Here is a 14774-nt window from a genome sequence, read left to right on the forward strand (position 1 = left end):
TCCAGCAGCTGTCATTATTCGCAGTCAGTCACAGGGAGGCTAATTGTCTGCATGTGCGAGGAAGGAGAGCTTCACTGGTGCGAGGAAGAGTCGGACTGGTGCTTCCTCCCGGTGGCAGCAGGATGCCGGAGCCAGGCCGTGGAGAGAGGACAGACGTAGCACAGAGGGCATTGCAAGACATTTGGCTGTCACTGTGGTGCCTGGGGTTTGTTATTAGAGGCATGGGGTGAAACATAGTGACTATTCAACGCAGCATGCGGAGCAATCTGACATCGGGCACATTGTTGTTTTGATTCATCAAGGACTGTTGTTTCACTAATTAGTTTTCTTTCAGAACATGTCGGCCTAAAGCTGGTAATTGGTGACATGTTTATAACTGTAGATGGTATGTGCCTGTTATGTAGACAAGGACCCAAATCCAATTAATTACACATTTCTTAAGATAATGTGACCGTAAAACTAAAAAAAAACTTTAAAAAACTCTCAAACAAATCGGGGGAAAATTTGCGATACACTCTATTCTATTATCTATATTTGATGATCATGTTTACTCACATCAGTTTCAAATAGTCTGCTGTGTCTTTGAACCACTTCTGAACAGATGGCTCGACCGGCTCCGCTGCTCCCCTCCCAAGTGTCTGAATCTAAATTCATAAAGCTAACGCAAGACTAGATTAGTTCCTCTGATGTCTAGGAGGCACTTTCTCATTATTGCCTGTGGTTGAGAGTGGGCAGACGGCTGCCTGGGAGCACACAGGACAGCGTTTTTCTGCTCTGACGGGCTGCAGAGAGTCTTTGCGCCCGGAGTGAAAGAAATAAAAGTACGAGGAGAGCCCCCCTCCAATGGGCCAGGCCTGGTGTCGGCCTGCCCTGCGGTAAGGCAAGGTTATTCAGATGAAAGATGGTGTTGAGATTAGTGAGCCCTGCCCGAGCGCGTGGACGTCCAGCATGCCGCACTGCGTGATTTATGAGAGTCGTGATATCGGCGGTCGCCACATGAATAAACCATGTGGCCAGAATTAAGCTCCTGTTAAACGACGCACAGCATTTTCCCAGGTGCCTCAACCTCTAAGTAGAATCACAGTCATAAAAGTTGTGCTTTTGCTGTTTGGTTGACGGCTAAGCGGAAGAGATACCAGTTTGAAACTTTCTCTCAGGATTTTTTTACATTGCTGATGACTCCCACTGCTTTACCAGCTGAGTGGCGAATGGTTACATGATCATTAATGGTTGGAGAGTGACTGAAAAACAACAACTTCAATCTCAGTTTTGGCAAGATTGCACACAGCAGAATATAACTCCACTGAATAATGTATTTCCATACCATAATTTATTCAATAACCTAATAGCTTGTTGAATTCAAATGTTTGTATTTATAAACTGTCCCATTAAAAAAAAAAAATATGGCTGTTTTTCTGATTGTGTAAATGTACAAACGATCAGTTATAATTTGTCGTGGACAACTGCAATACTCAGGATTAAGTATTCAAATAGGGAAAAAAAGAAGTTATGTTCTCTTCTTGAATTCAAGTTATACTCAGTCACAGTAGAAAGTGAAGTACGATGCTGGCCGGGGACGTCGGCAATCCTGGGAAACTGAACATACGTATGAATGTCGTCCATGCTATTAATATGAATATTGCTCGTTTGTCTTCTGTCCATCTTCACCATCTGCTTGGAAAATCATATTTAAAACCCCAGAGCTAAAGCAGGACGGACCGTTCCAGTCCTGTGTTATTGAAATAATGATAACTCACTATGTCCTATGTCCATAACTGTAACTAAGCAGTATTACAGTCACACAGTGTCCGGTTTGAGATTGTAAAGTTGATCCTGAGCTGGATCAAGCTGGCATTCAAATCATTCAGGTGTAATAAAATGTAAAGCAGCCAGGAGTGCATTTTTACTGAGATCCGGTACAAGACATGGCTGCCTTGGCTGCACTTCATGCTGTCAGCGTTACAGAAATTCCCAGAAATGCAACGACAAACACCCTCTTGTGCTTCATGACTTTAATACGCTTTATGCCAATGCATGCGTTATCTCCATAAAGTGAAGTGTGTAGAGAGGAGTAAAACAAGAAATCAAGATAAGTCCTTAACTAGATTCCTCATTCCTCTAAAGCACAGAGTGACTTTTAAGGGAAGTTTGTGTCTGTGGTGGAAGAAGTGTTGAGATCCTTTCTTGGCAAAATGGAAAAATACTAAAATGTTTCAAGTAAAACGCCTTCATTCAAAAGTGTACCCAAGTACAAATATTATCAGCAAGATGTAATACAAGTTAAAGTATCCGTGATGTAGAATGGTCCCATTCTGTCATTGGATATTATATTGTTTGAGTATTGAGATTAATGCTTGAAGCTATACTTTAATATTGTAAAGGTGTGATTTGTGAGATGCGATTTACATTTTTTTCAATCTTGATCTGTAAAGTATAACTGTCAGTTAAATGCACTGGAGTGAAACATATTTGATAACTTTCCTCTAAAATACAGCTGAGAGTAAGTATATGTGCCCTTTTGTTAATGTAAACACTGACTAGAGCTGGTTATTGTGAGCCACCACATGCCTGTCTTTACTTTCTACCTGTTGAATTCATGATTAGGCTGTTGAAACAGGAGTTTTCCTTATTTAAGAACCTTTTTTGATTGCATTTAAAGTTTAACCATAACATTTTAGAGATGTTTCCAGAAGTCTTGTTGTGAAAGTGTTTTAACTTTTAGTATGTGTTCATGATTCTGGCACATGGGGTCGGAGAACAAAATCTGACAATTACAAATATGGCTAGTCATAATTATTGGGGAAGAGAACAACAAATCCACTGGGTCTTGTGTTTTATAAGACGCAGGTGAAACCAAAAGCCAGACAAACTGTGTCTGATCCTGTTCATGCCCTTTTTGAATTCATGAAATGGCCCTCTGAAAGACGTTCTAGATCAGAAACCAAGAACATTGTTCATACCAAATGCTGTAACTTCGTAAAACAACAATCACACAGGGACCATGTCCGTTATTGTTCTCTATACTGTGCTATTTATTGTATGAATTATGATTTAATATGTGTCTTAAATTAACCCATCTGTAAAGCCGATGGCACATTTCCACATTTGTGGACAATGCAGATTATTATAATATTATCATTATGATTATTATACATTTGGAAAAACTAGCAAGTAAAGTACCAGGACATCTAACTTATACTGAAGTACAGTGCATGTGTAAATGTATTTGATTACTTCCGCATCACTGCACAGTTGAAACATTACTAAAACATAATCCAAGGAGCTCTTAATTGTTGTTTTTGTGATCGATAGCAGCATGTTTGGGTTTTGTACTAACTTGTATCTCCACTTGTCCCCCCCACCCCCGACATATCATTGTCCTCCTGGCCTCCAACACATCAGACACTGAGGTGTGTGGCTGAAGCCGGGGGAAGCGGTGTCTATGATGTGCCACGCCATGGCCTCTCTAATGAGGCCTGACTCGTAATGACTCGCAGCCCCCAGCAGCAGACAGCGATGGCCGGCATTCGGGCTTATCTCATTGGCACTCTGTGCTGTGCGGTTACACCTGTAACCTTTAGATCACTCCAAATTAGGTTGCTCTGGGAATCCTTCAGCAGTGATTATAAAACAGAGTGGAGTGGAAAAGTCTCATAAAAATTGTATATGAGCTCCCCGTTTGAATCTCGAGGAGGGATAATAGGCTGATTGTGCAAAGACACAGAAGCCCACACCTGATCAGCAATTCTCTCTGTTGCTTCAGACAAGATTGCAATACCAAGCAATGTTTCCGTTGACTGGTTTCCATTATGTAGATGTACATTAACACACGCAAGATGAAAATGAGCATTGTGATAAATGAGCACATGACCAAGACGAGGCTGAGAAGCAGCTGGGATCTATAGATGGGAGGTGAGCTTCTCTCTTGAGTGAGTCAGTCATGCCTGCTGAGCATCATTCATGGAAGAGTGCAGGTGCTGGTCAGCCAGGGGACGGGGTGGTTAATTGCATTGCACTTTAATAAGTCACACACTGGGGCCGCATGGCTTTAATCATGCAGATGTCTCTGCTGATGGGCAGTGGTGGGGATATAGGTGACTGGCTCATCGATGACAGTCTTTCAGCAGGCTGGTGTCCGATGTTAACCGGGGATGTCCGTGTCGAGATTAAACAATCCTTACTCTCACATACACTTCCAGCCAACATACACGGTAACACGATACCCTGCCTCTTGTACTCGACAGTCGCTATTTGTCAGCGGGATCAGATGCAGCAGCTTAGCGATTGAGATGGTTTCATAGTCTCAGTAAAGTGGTGAGGAACTGGAGATAAATCCATGAGCGGCAAATAAGGTCTCTGGAGAATGTTTTGGTTGGTGAACACATTTTTATGTCAAATTTCGTGGATGTCGACAGATGCAGGGAAGAGAAATACAGGATATTTTTTACAAAATCATAAAAAGCCTTTTACTCAGCATAATCCAGAGTAAACTGTTGTTTTGCTTCTGCCCAATTGTAGTAAAATCTGACTTTCATAATAATATATATATTTTTTCAGTTCTTTAACTCTATGGAGGCAACAGAGCAATGTATCCAATAATTACGGAGGTGGGGTAGGAGGCATAGTTTGTGGAAATCAAGTGATAAGTGTCATATTGATCAGACTTGTGCAGTTGTGCTATCCACACCTACACTACACGACTCTTTCCGCATAGCTTCTTCATCTTTTTCTTCTCCTCCGTTTGTTTGTTTTTGTTTGCCCTTGTCTTTTTATTTAGTGTTGCTCTGTTTGTCTATGCCTTATGTAAAGCATCTTTGAGTGTCTAGAAAAGTTAACTTTGACCCAGTGTACCATTGCTGAAAGAGTGTTACATTTTGTCTTTTCTTAAACACTTAAATGTTAAAGGACATGTCAGGGATCTGTTTGAGTATGACTTAACATCAGGGACTCCGTGTCCTTGACATTAAGCTTTTTTCTTCTTCTACTGACGTATGCTGTGCTGCACACTAATAACTCAGTGGAAGTAAACTGTGATCAGATCTAACAGGGTAAGATTTGGCAAAGTATCTCCAAATAATTCCAATAACAATATTGACAACGTGGACAGGAGATTTTTATTTCATATCAGCGTGTGCAATTGCAGTCTTTTTTTCGATGACATTCAACAGCAAATGTGCATAATGCTTGCAGATTATTGGGGGGATCGAGAAATAAATGATTCCCGCTAAATAAATACTGTTCACTAGAAACAAAAAATGCATCATAACATAGACAAATCAAGGGGTTGGTGGCCATTGCAGAAATTCAAGAGTTCTCTGAGATTAGTCACCAATTTAAGAGGAAACTTTTTTTTTGTCAAGGTTCCACATTTGTGACTTTAATCTCAGAGAACTGATGAGTCCTTTTCTCGCACATTTCCAACTCAAATCCATTAACTGTATAGAGGATGTGGACGTCGTCATCGTGATGTCCCCCTCGATTTGTGGACTGCAGTTTTGAAGCCTAGACTAAGGACATTTCTCTGTAGCCATCTTGGATTGTCTTTTTGTAACACTGAACAGACGTTACTATATTAAGAATGTGAATGGGTTACGTAGAGACGCTGTATACGGCATACACAAATAAAGTATACTTATACTAAATGAACATCATGCTGTATTGAAGAAGACTTGAAACTAACGATTCAGACTATTAACTCATGTTTACTGAGGTAATAAATCAAGTGAGAAATAGGGTTCCAGACTTCCATATACTGTAAGTGTAGATCTTTTTGAAACCAGAGGAGAGGTCTGGTGTTGGGCATCAGAGAGAATGCACATTTTAAGACACGTCCACATTGGCATCACTTGTCACAACTAGAGGTTCCTGCTTACATCTTTTTTTTCCCCAACTATTTTACCACAATTGAGCAGAAGCAAAAGACCTAACGCTTACGATGGATTTTGCTAAATGAAAGCCTTTTCATCAAATCTGCTATGAGTATGCTAATGTTATTTAATTGATGTATGTTTATGCTCTATATAGTAATAGTTTAGTGTATTTATTATCCCGCTGTATGATGGTGCTTCTGTAGACCGGATCATTTAAATTCAGTTCTAATTCAGTCTTCTGTCTCTATGTCCACCCTGATGCGCCAGTTTACAGAATAAATATGTAGAATTATTCATTAAGCCAAGAACATAAACAGCCATATTATGTTGTCATGCTTATGTTTACATCTTAATTCAGAATTCACAGCAAATGAAGGGCAGAAGAATCGCAAACTCGCCCTCTGACCTTCCGGAGGCTTCATTAAGCTCCCTGCAGTGAGAGATGATAAACACATCAATGTTCTGTTCATGCATAATGGCAATGACCCTTGTGTAGGCTTCGTTAATGAGCACACAAAACGCCATCTTCTCGCATCGTGGACAAGCCTCTTGTAGTGTTGAAGTGTGAGCATAGTTCATTGTATGAGGCCGTCTTGAGTTAATGTAGGCTTTTATCCCAGTGGGCATTGTAGTGTGTCTGTGGATACCAGGTATGCGGGACACTGGGTAATGGAATGAGAACTGTGTGGTCGGATGTGGAGGCTGCGCACAGTAAATTGGCCTTTCAAGAACAGCTTGTGTGAACTATATCCCTGTTGAGATTCTTGATCCCATCAGAAATTCATGAGTTTGTGTGTGTGCACGCATGCGTGTGAGAACAAGCAAGGATGGAAGCATGTGTGTTGTGTGTCATCATAAGCTCATTATTTTTCTTTCCTCTCACAGATCTGCAACCTGTCATCTCACCTCTCCCAGCGAGCCTGTGTGTCGGGCACAGCGGCACTTCTGTCACTTTGTGCTTCCAGAGCCCCCCTCAGTATCCACAAACACCCACCCGACAACCACAGGCAGTAGGATTAGGTGAGTTTAAGGACGTGTCTCTGGCTGCTTGTAATGTCCACCTCGCCACGTATTCAGGAGAATCCTAATTTTTTCACCTCTCGGCCCCCCAGAGCCGGCTCGTGACTGAGGGCTTGTGAGGTTTGCTGAACGTGACAAGTTGGGAAGTATTTCCACTTGTGCAGAGGCCCTCCGTGAAACGACTGAGGGTGGAGGTCTAATTAAAGGAGGAGTAAAAGCTTTCTAGTCAAACAAGCATAGTCCCATAGTAGTATTTAGCAGGATTGTTTCAGAGAAGGGGATGCATATAAAAGCGTTAATTAATAATCCTGTTACGTAAATTAACATGAATTGAACCACTGCCTGTTCAGATGAACTGCTACTTAGAGGAAGTGGAGGTCTTCTTGGTTTTCTTTCAGCTGTGAGTGAAGTACATGCGGCTGTCCATGCAGAAGTTTAGCCGAACATGTGAACGTCTGTGTTATTGAATACAGCCACTCAGAAATATTGAGCACATCCCCTATAATACCGTAAAGCACATGCAGCGCTATGGAAACACACGATCTCGTGTGATCGCCATAGCAAGACGAGTCAGGACTCAGTTTCCTTGTATTTATTCCTCCTGTGTTGGTTGTTTATCACTCAACGATGTGTGAGTTTTCTATTCCCACGAGGGCACACACAGTTCAGAGTCCCGAGACGCATGGGCATATATATAAGAAACATTAATGTTGCTGCTCTTGGCATCCAGGCATTAACCTAAAGTATGAGATATGTTGTGTGTCGGTCATACAGTGTCGCACATCCTTTCTCTCCAGTAGCTCGTGTGGTGAATCCATCACTGTCATGCATGCCCATTGATCATATGCCCTCTTCCTCTGGCTATACGTCTAATGAAATAACCTGCTGGTCTGGTCTAAACAAATCAGCATCTCCGTCACTGTCAAACAGATGTTTCATCTCTGCACACGCTCACAGAACGGAGCACATGCACTTTTTGAAGGTCTTACTGAAGGAGAAAGGGACAGCAGCAAATGTTAAGCATATACATAGGAATGTAAAACATCCTAGCTGGAAAATTACTTTAAAGGAATGGTTTGTCATATTTAGTAATACACTTATTAGCTTGACTCTGTCCAACGATAACTAAATCGACTTGCCAGTATTTTTTCATAAAACTGTGTTTAAACAGAAAGCTAAACAAATATTGGACCTTTTCCTTAAACAAGCATAGGCATGTATTTGGATTAACTCAAACTCAAAATGACTTAAAATAGATGACTGGAGATGTACCTCTTCCAACTACAATACGGCTCTTATTTTAATTTGGAAGCTGCCTTCTTTCTTTCCTCCCCTTCCCCCCTCTCAGTGAAGAATGGGGTCATCTGTTGCCCTGCCGGCACTGCTGCTTGCTCTGGGCTTCACCACTAATGTATGGAGCCTGAACCCGGACGACCCCAATGTCTGCAGCCACTGGGAGAGGTGAGCATTATCTGCCTGTGTCGACCACGACACATTGAATTTTAGATTTGAAAGGGAATCCTCTGTGGTCAGGCAGCGCATGCTTCCAATACTGACGTTGACCATCTTGGAACTTTTTCAATGTCCCTGCGACAAGCGCTCTTAACTAAAGTTCCAGATCTGTTCCCACAGCTATACAACAGTATATCGATCTCACACAGCTCATGTCGCCAAGCTCTGATACATGGGAGGAGTTGCAGCTTCAAATGAAATACGCAGGCAAATTGATCAGTGTACTGTCATCCCGATCAATCACGACAGCCATGGAGCCTGAATAATTATTAGTTGTGCTGGGCAATGTCATTTCTGAGAAATAAGCAGGAATAATTTCTGTCCTCGACACAAAGGGGAGGAAAGAAAGCTGTTAAGATGTATGATCTGAATTATTGCCTGACCAAGGTGAGTGTACTTAGGCATCGTGGTTCCACCTTGTTGGCATCAAAATGAATTCCCTAAGTGGGCTGTGCTCATGGCTTTGAGGTCCCGCAGTATCCTCAGTCTGCCTCCAGCTGCATTTATCACGAACATGAATCACCTAAAAGCTCCTTTCAAGTCCTTTCTTTGCATATCAAAGTTATTGTATTACTTTCATTAGCGCTGTGTCCATTGACAGGACCTGTGAGCTATTATTGTTTTTTTTTCTTTCTCCAAACATCTCGAAGAAGCATGAAAATCTATTTTCATGGTAATTGCTGCAAGTATTTAGATTATTTTACTGGTCGATGTACCAGTACATCAATGTAAAAATACCCCATAAGTCAAGGTAGTCTAGGTATTATCATAAAAATGTACATTCATTAGGAGTGTAATTGTTCTGCAGGAAGAAAAATATATTCCTCCAGCAGAATTTGACTCATGTAGCTGGTTGAGGTTGAGTAACCAGGTTTTCCAGTGGTTCCCAACATAGGGGTCAGGCACCTTCCAAAGGAAGACATCAAAAATCTGACCCAAGCTCCACCACGGGGCAAAAGAAGAATAAAATAAATTCTGCAAAACACTTTTTTTTTTGTTTGTTTGTGGAATATTGGATGCTTTTACTTCTTTGGGCCTCAAACAATTATTGAGGAAGTGAACCCGTATCTGAGAAGTTTAGAGGAGAAATGTCTCCTGAACTGCTAACAACTAATAAATATCTGCTGATTTGATGTCTAACAAGTTATTGTATTGGATGAGCCTATCGTGTATTTTTATTGTAAAATCCAAATCTGAAAACTTATAAGGCTAGTTGTCTCGTATTCAACTTAAGTCATACCTTCTCAGAATTGAAATAGAGACCTTCTTTCTACTTCTTATGTCATCTTTTACATTTTTGTCTTTTAGCTATGCCGTGACTGTTCAGGAATCCTACGCGCACCCATTTGACCAGATTTACTACACCAGATGCACCGACATCCTCAACTGGTTTAAATGCACAAGGCACAGGTACGTTTGAAGAGTGACTCACCCGCTACTGTCCCCCAAAATCAGAGCCAAGTCATTGAAGGCCTCAACAAATGTCCTTGTTGATGTTGCTGACAGTGAAGTGCTCAGAGGTCGGATTAAGTAAATGTTTTAATTACTCCATTAAGGCTTTTCGTGGGCATCCAAGTAAATGAGTACACAGTCACCGCCTTTGATGGAGCAGGTGTTTTCCACAAAAGTCCAATGTCTTTTTCATTCTGTTTTACCTACTTGTACTTTTAAAAACTTGACAATAACGACTAAAACGTGATACTTTCCCCTGCTATATGTTTCCTGCCCTTCAGAAAGAGTATTTTTTCATCACGTAGCTGTCTCGGTGTGTTTTCTCCAGGATCAGCTATAAGACGGCTTACCGGCGGGGAGTGAGGACCATGTATAGGCGCCGCTCGCAGTGTTGCCCCCGTTACTTTGAGAGCGGAGACTTGTGTGTTCGTGAGTATCCTTTCATAAGAAATACAAAATCTAAAGAACAGGAGTAAATATTAGGATTGATTGTTAGTGTGGGTGGCTTGCAGATAAAGCCACTACCCCCTGCGAGGCCGCCGTCGCCCCCCCACTCCAGTCTGATCCTCTTTCAAGAACAACCAATAACATGCCAACACTCCCTCCTCTGTTAGCATGCCACCACCCATGTACATTTACTCAGTTTGAGGTGATTGAGCATTATTTAATATGAAGACGCAGTAGACTGCCCTCTGCTTTGCCCTTCCAGTAAGAGTAATTTAATTGAAGTTGTATAACAATGAGAAAAATTAACGAGCCTGCAGGGTCCTGGTTACAGACCGAGTGGATATAGCACCCGACATAAAACCGCCCAGGAATTCAATAACATAAAAAGAGCAGAAGCTGTGAAAATTTGACTGAAGCAATGTGCTGATAACAACCCTTCCCTGTCGTTTTTATGGCTTCATTAATGGTCATTGATTTCTATTTTTATTCACTCACATCAAACTGAATATTTTTGTATGTTGGCCAAATAAATACCGAACATACAGTATAGCTTCTGGGAGTTACGTTTTTGATATTCTCGCCTTAGCTAATGTTTTATTCCCTTTAAGTAAGCTTAGAATCCCATTTTAATATTTTCCTAGATTATTTCCAAGATGAGGGACTCGCTCACACCGTGTGGCTACGCTCTTTGACCACAGCGAGGCTTGTCCTTGTCTCTACCATGGCCTCAGGGCAGCAGAGCACCGGGAAGCCGGCCAGCAAAGAATAGGAGCTGGTGTGATTATCTGGGGGTCTTAAGGAGGGAGGCGCAGATTGATCAATAATGTATTCATTAACCATTTGACTGACAATGGATCTATTGGTTCATTTACAGTCTTTTCAGGGTGTTAACCAGGTGAATCTACAAACTGAGGAGGCGGCACTCTCAGATCTACCCTCACCACTGTATTAACAAAAGGTTTTTATTTTGATATTATGTCAGGCAGAGTAAAAAAAATGCTGCCCTCCCCTTTCAGGTGAAGTGGGGGGTTGATATGGGCCGAGAGGGCAGTTTTGCTTTGTGCTGCCTTTGCAAACTGTTCCACCCCTTTTAATCCCAGCACTCTCACGACCAGGATTAAGAGATTTGTACTCCCCAAGCTTTTTTGCAGAGTGACAAAAGAGTGCATTGGAGAGCAAATCGACCCAAAATTAACTCAAGTCGTCTATTTCAGGGCACTTTGTTGTTTACTGAAAGTAAAATACCCCCCTTGTGTATTGTTAGTTTAATGTAGCTTTCTTCGTGAAGACTATTTCATTAAAAGGCCAAAATAGCTCAACAGCGTTGGCCTCTTACTCCTGCCTGTTTTTAGTTTGTTTTCTTTGTCACATGTCACCACATCAACACTTTGCTCCAATGGGAGACGTCTAAATTAATCTTAGGATGTGTAGACCTTGAATTAACTAAAATGATCACATAAATACACACAAGACGAGTACTTCTGACAGTTAATCAGCATCATTATCTTTAAGGATGTTTTTGTTTTAGTTTGTTGTTTTACTTCATTCTGTCTTCTTCTAGTCAATGTTTAGTTTTGTATTAAGTTTAACGTTTCTTGTTAACTAGTGCTTAAAAGTTTTGGACTAGAGGTCTTTATTCATTCTGTGACCTTTGATCATTACCTTAGTCTGTAACTAGCCTATGTAGAGGAAGTTTCATTTCCCTCCTAATAAGGATGATTATTACAGTTGTGCATGAGGGGAACTCGCTAATGACAACAGCTCATAATATCTTCAGAGGCTCACAGGCTCTGCAGGGTTATGAGTCCCTCCTTCTCCAAGGCATTTAGGCCAGATGACTTCTGCATGACTCTTGCCTGTCCAGTGATGCAGTGTAATTCTAAGAATTAATCGGGTTTGGGACGATGATGAGAATTGTTCTGTGCCTTTTTGATTTCATGTTCATTTTTGGCTTTGTTGCGTTTTTTTAATGCTTCAAAGACTGTTTTTAAAATGAATAATCTCTGTGCTAGATAGAGCCATGAGGAAGAAGCTTTGGAGGGAGTTGTTTGATATGTTCTGTGGCCATATCTTTGAGATGGATTTATCCATCAGCTTCATCATGATGTTCCACATTTCACTTCATTTTCACCACCAGTGTACCACAAAAAAAATCACAAACGCAGACGTTCACTGGCGGATCCTTTTTCCCCGACTGCAGCAAAAATCTCCAAAAACAGAGGGCAGAATGCACATGGTAATACAACTATCTATTTAATCAGACCATTTAAAAGATTGTAGTTTGGTCAAAATAGTGAATTTATTAACACTGAATGACAATCACCAATTAGCTCCATTGTTCCCAGTTCTGATAACACCTCTGCATAATGAGTTAGATTAGCCTTTTATCTAGATGAAAGACTCAATTTTCCAACAGATTCCTTAGACATGAGTTAAGCAGAGTGATTCATGAATTTCAATTAAAATGAAAGACCTACCTCTTCCTACTTTATTATGCCATCCCTTCAGAACACCGGTTCAGATCTCAGGAGAAGAGTGTGCTTTATCCTTTCTCCCATATTCAAAACTCCATTTCCATATTTTTTTTTTTTCAAATACAGGATGTGACACATTTGCATTTCCCTGTTCTCGCTGATCAAAATTTGCTGATTGAAAGTAAATGAAATCAACTCATCGTGGTGACATTGAATTTGTCTCCTCTTCTCTTTGAATATTCTGCATGCTGTGGACTCATTGATTACAGGTAGTCGATCTCACACCTTCGTCAGCATAAAATACTCACGCTCTTCTCCCTTTTCTTTCCGCTGGCTTACTGTAATTAGACAGTTTTCTACCAGAGTACTGATGCTCAGAAATCTGCCCTAAATTATCTTTCAATCTCTGGTTTATCATTTTTGCCTTGGGAGCATTTCTGCGATTAGCACCGGCTCACGGGTGTTTGGGATTCACTCCTCTTCCTCCTCTTCTCTCCTGGCTGGCGGTCGATCCTACTCGAAACCTGATTGAGTGATAATCTATCGTAGCACTGTTCAGGCCTGCAGCCAGCTTTCTACTGACCTCTTTGCCTGCAGGATGAGTCCCATAGTGTTGCACACAAAACTGCAAAAGCACCCCAGGGCGTATGCCTGATAAAAAAATAAATTAAAAAAAACGCTTTTCTGCTGCCCTTTTCTCACTTTTGATCATAAAAACATCAGAAAATATAGAACAAAATAAGCTTAACTTCTTTTGTTGAATGAGGTCTGTTCAGTTAAGGCGACGGTCTGCCCTTGGATTGTGTATCATCCCTCCGCAAGCCGTGTTAGTGGACTGCTGATTCCCATCAGGTGGGGTTTCTCTCTCGACAATTTGGCCTCACTCTCATTCCTCAGATAAGAGCCTGTGTGTCTTTAACCCTGCTGACCAGATGACCTTGGCGGCCACAAATGTATTCATACTAAGTGCCAATTTGTGTATTTTCCTTCTTGACCTCACACAAAAAACTGACACTGGCAAAAAAAAGCCTTTATGTCGGTCACTTTATTATCCAGCTGAACCAAACCTCCAACTCTTGTGAACACACTCTGAGGAATACTAATGCCGACCCAATCAATCGGGTGCCGTGTTGTTCAATATGAATGATCAAGAAAACTGCACACTTGGTAAACACTGAGGTGCCTGGACCTGCTACATTAAAGCATCACTATATGACAAAGCACCGGCTGATCAAATTAGCGGGGATTTACAGCTTGTTCTTTCATGGCTCAGCCTTCTGATAACAGCTCATTGTGGAAAGTAAAGCTATGTGATAAACGGAGACGTTAACCAAGGATTCAATCTCCTAAGAAATCATTGGGCCCAGTGTCAAGTAGTGCAGATGGATGTTGAATATGAGTGCCGTGGCTAAGGTTTAGTCCCCTGATGGTATTAGGCAGATATTGAGTGTTAAATGTTATGGGCCATTTTCTTTCAGCTGTTATTTTGGTGGTTTTCATTATGCTGTTTATTGGTGGTTTAATGATGTTTTACACTTTGTTTATATATGTGTGTGTGTGTGTGTTAACTCAATTATACACTGATTAGAAAAGGTCTCTCTGTGTGTCTCAGCTCAGTGTACAGAGAAGTGTGTCCACGGTCGCTGTGTGTCCCCTGATGCATGCCAGTGTGAGCCCGGATGGGGTGGACTGGACTGCTCTAGTGGTGAGTGCATTTGACTCCTAAACCCACATTTAGTCACTTGGACTCATTTATTTCTAAATGGCGTTTACAGCCAGTTAGTCCATACGAATTTACTATGAATCCTTCAATTGTTTTTGCCTCAATGTACGTCCATCTCAAAGCTGCTCAGCTTTGTATCCTCTCTTCTTAGCAAACACAGCCAATGGAACAGGTAAGTCACAATGAATTAATTTTCATTTGCTGGAAGTGGAAGTGATTTGCTTGATGAATATAGCGGATGGATGGTTGGTTGCATCCCCCCTGTGTCGACCGAGC

The 14774-nt window shown here is 41.3% G+C and overlaps 1 protein-coding gene across 3 annotated transcripts in view; it reads left to right on the forward strand.

Annotated features, from left to right (window-relative positions):
• Positions 1-6777: 6777 nt before the first annotated feature.
• The window catches only part of megf11 (multiple EGF-like-domains 11), a 52809-nt gene continuing 44812 nt past the window's right edge, over positions 6778-14774 (forward strand). For all 3 annotated transcript variants that reach the window (XM_056417663.1, XM_056417665.1, XM_056417664.1), the window contains exons 1-5: positions 6778-6890; positions 8239-8351; positions 9711-9812; positions 10183-10283; positions 14388-14480. In XM_056417663.1, the coding sequence (XP_056273638.1) occupies positions 8245-8351; positions 9711-9812; positions 10183-10283; positions 14388-14480 (403 nt within the window). In that variant the 5' untranslated portion in view covers positions 6778-6890; positions 8239-8244. The remainder of the gene's footprint in view (positions 6891-8238; positions 8352-9710; positions 9813-10182; positions 10284-14387; positions 14481-14774) is intronic.

The sequence above is a fragment of the Pseudoliparis swirei genome, chromosome 6 (genome assembly GCF_029220125.1).
Source record: "Pseudoliparis swirei isolate HS2019 ecotype Mariana Trench chromosome 6, NWPU_hadal_v1, whole genome shotgun sequence".
NCBI lineage: Eukaryota > Metazoa > Chordata > Actinopteri > Perciformes > Liparidae > Pseudoliparis > Pseudoliparis swirei.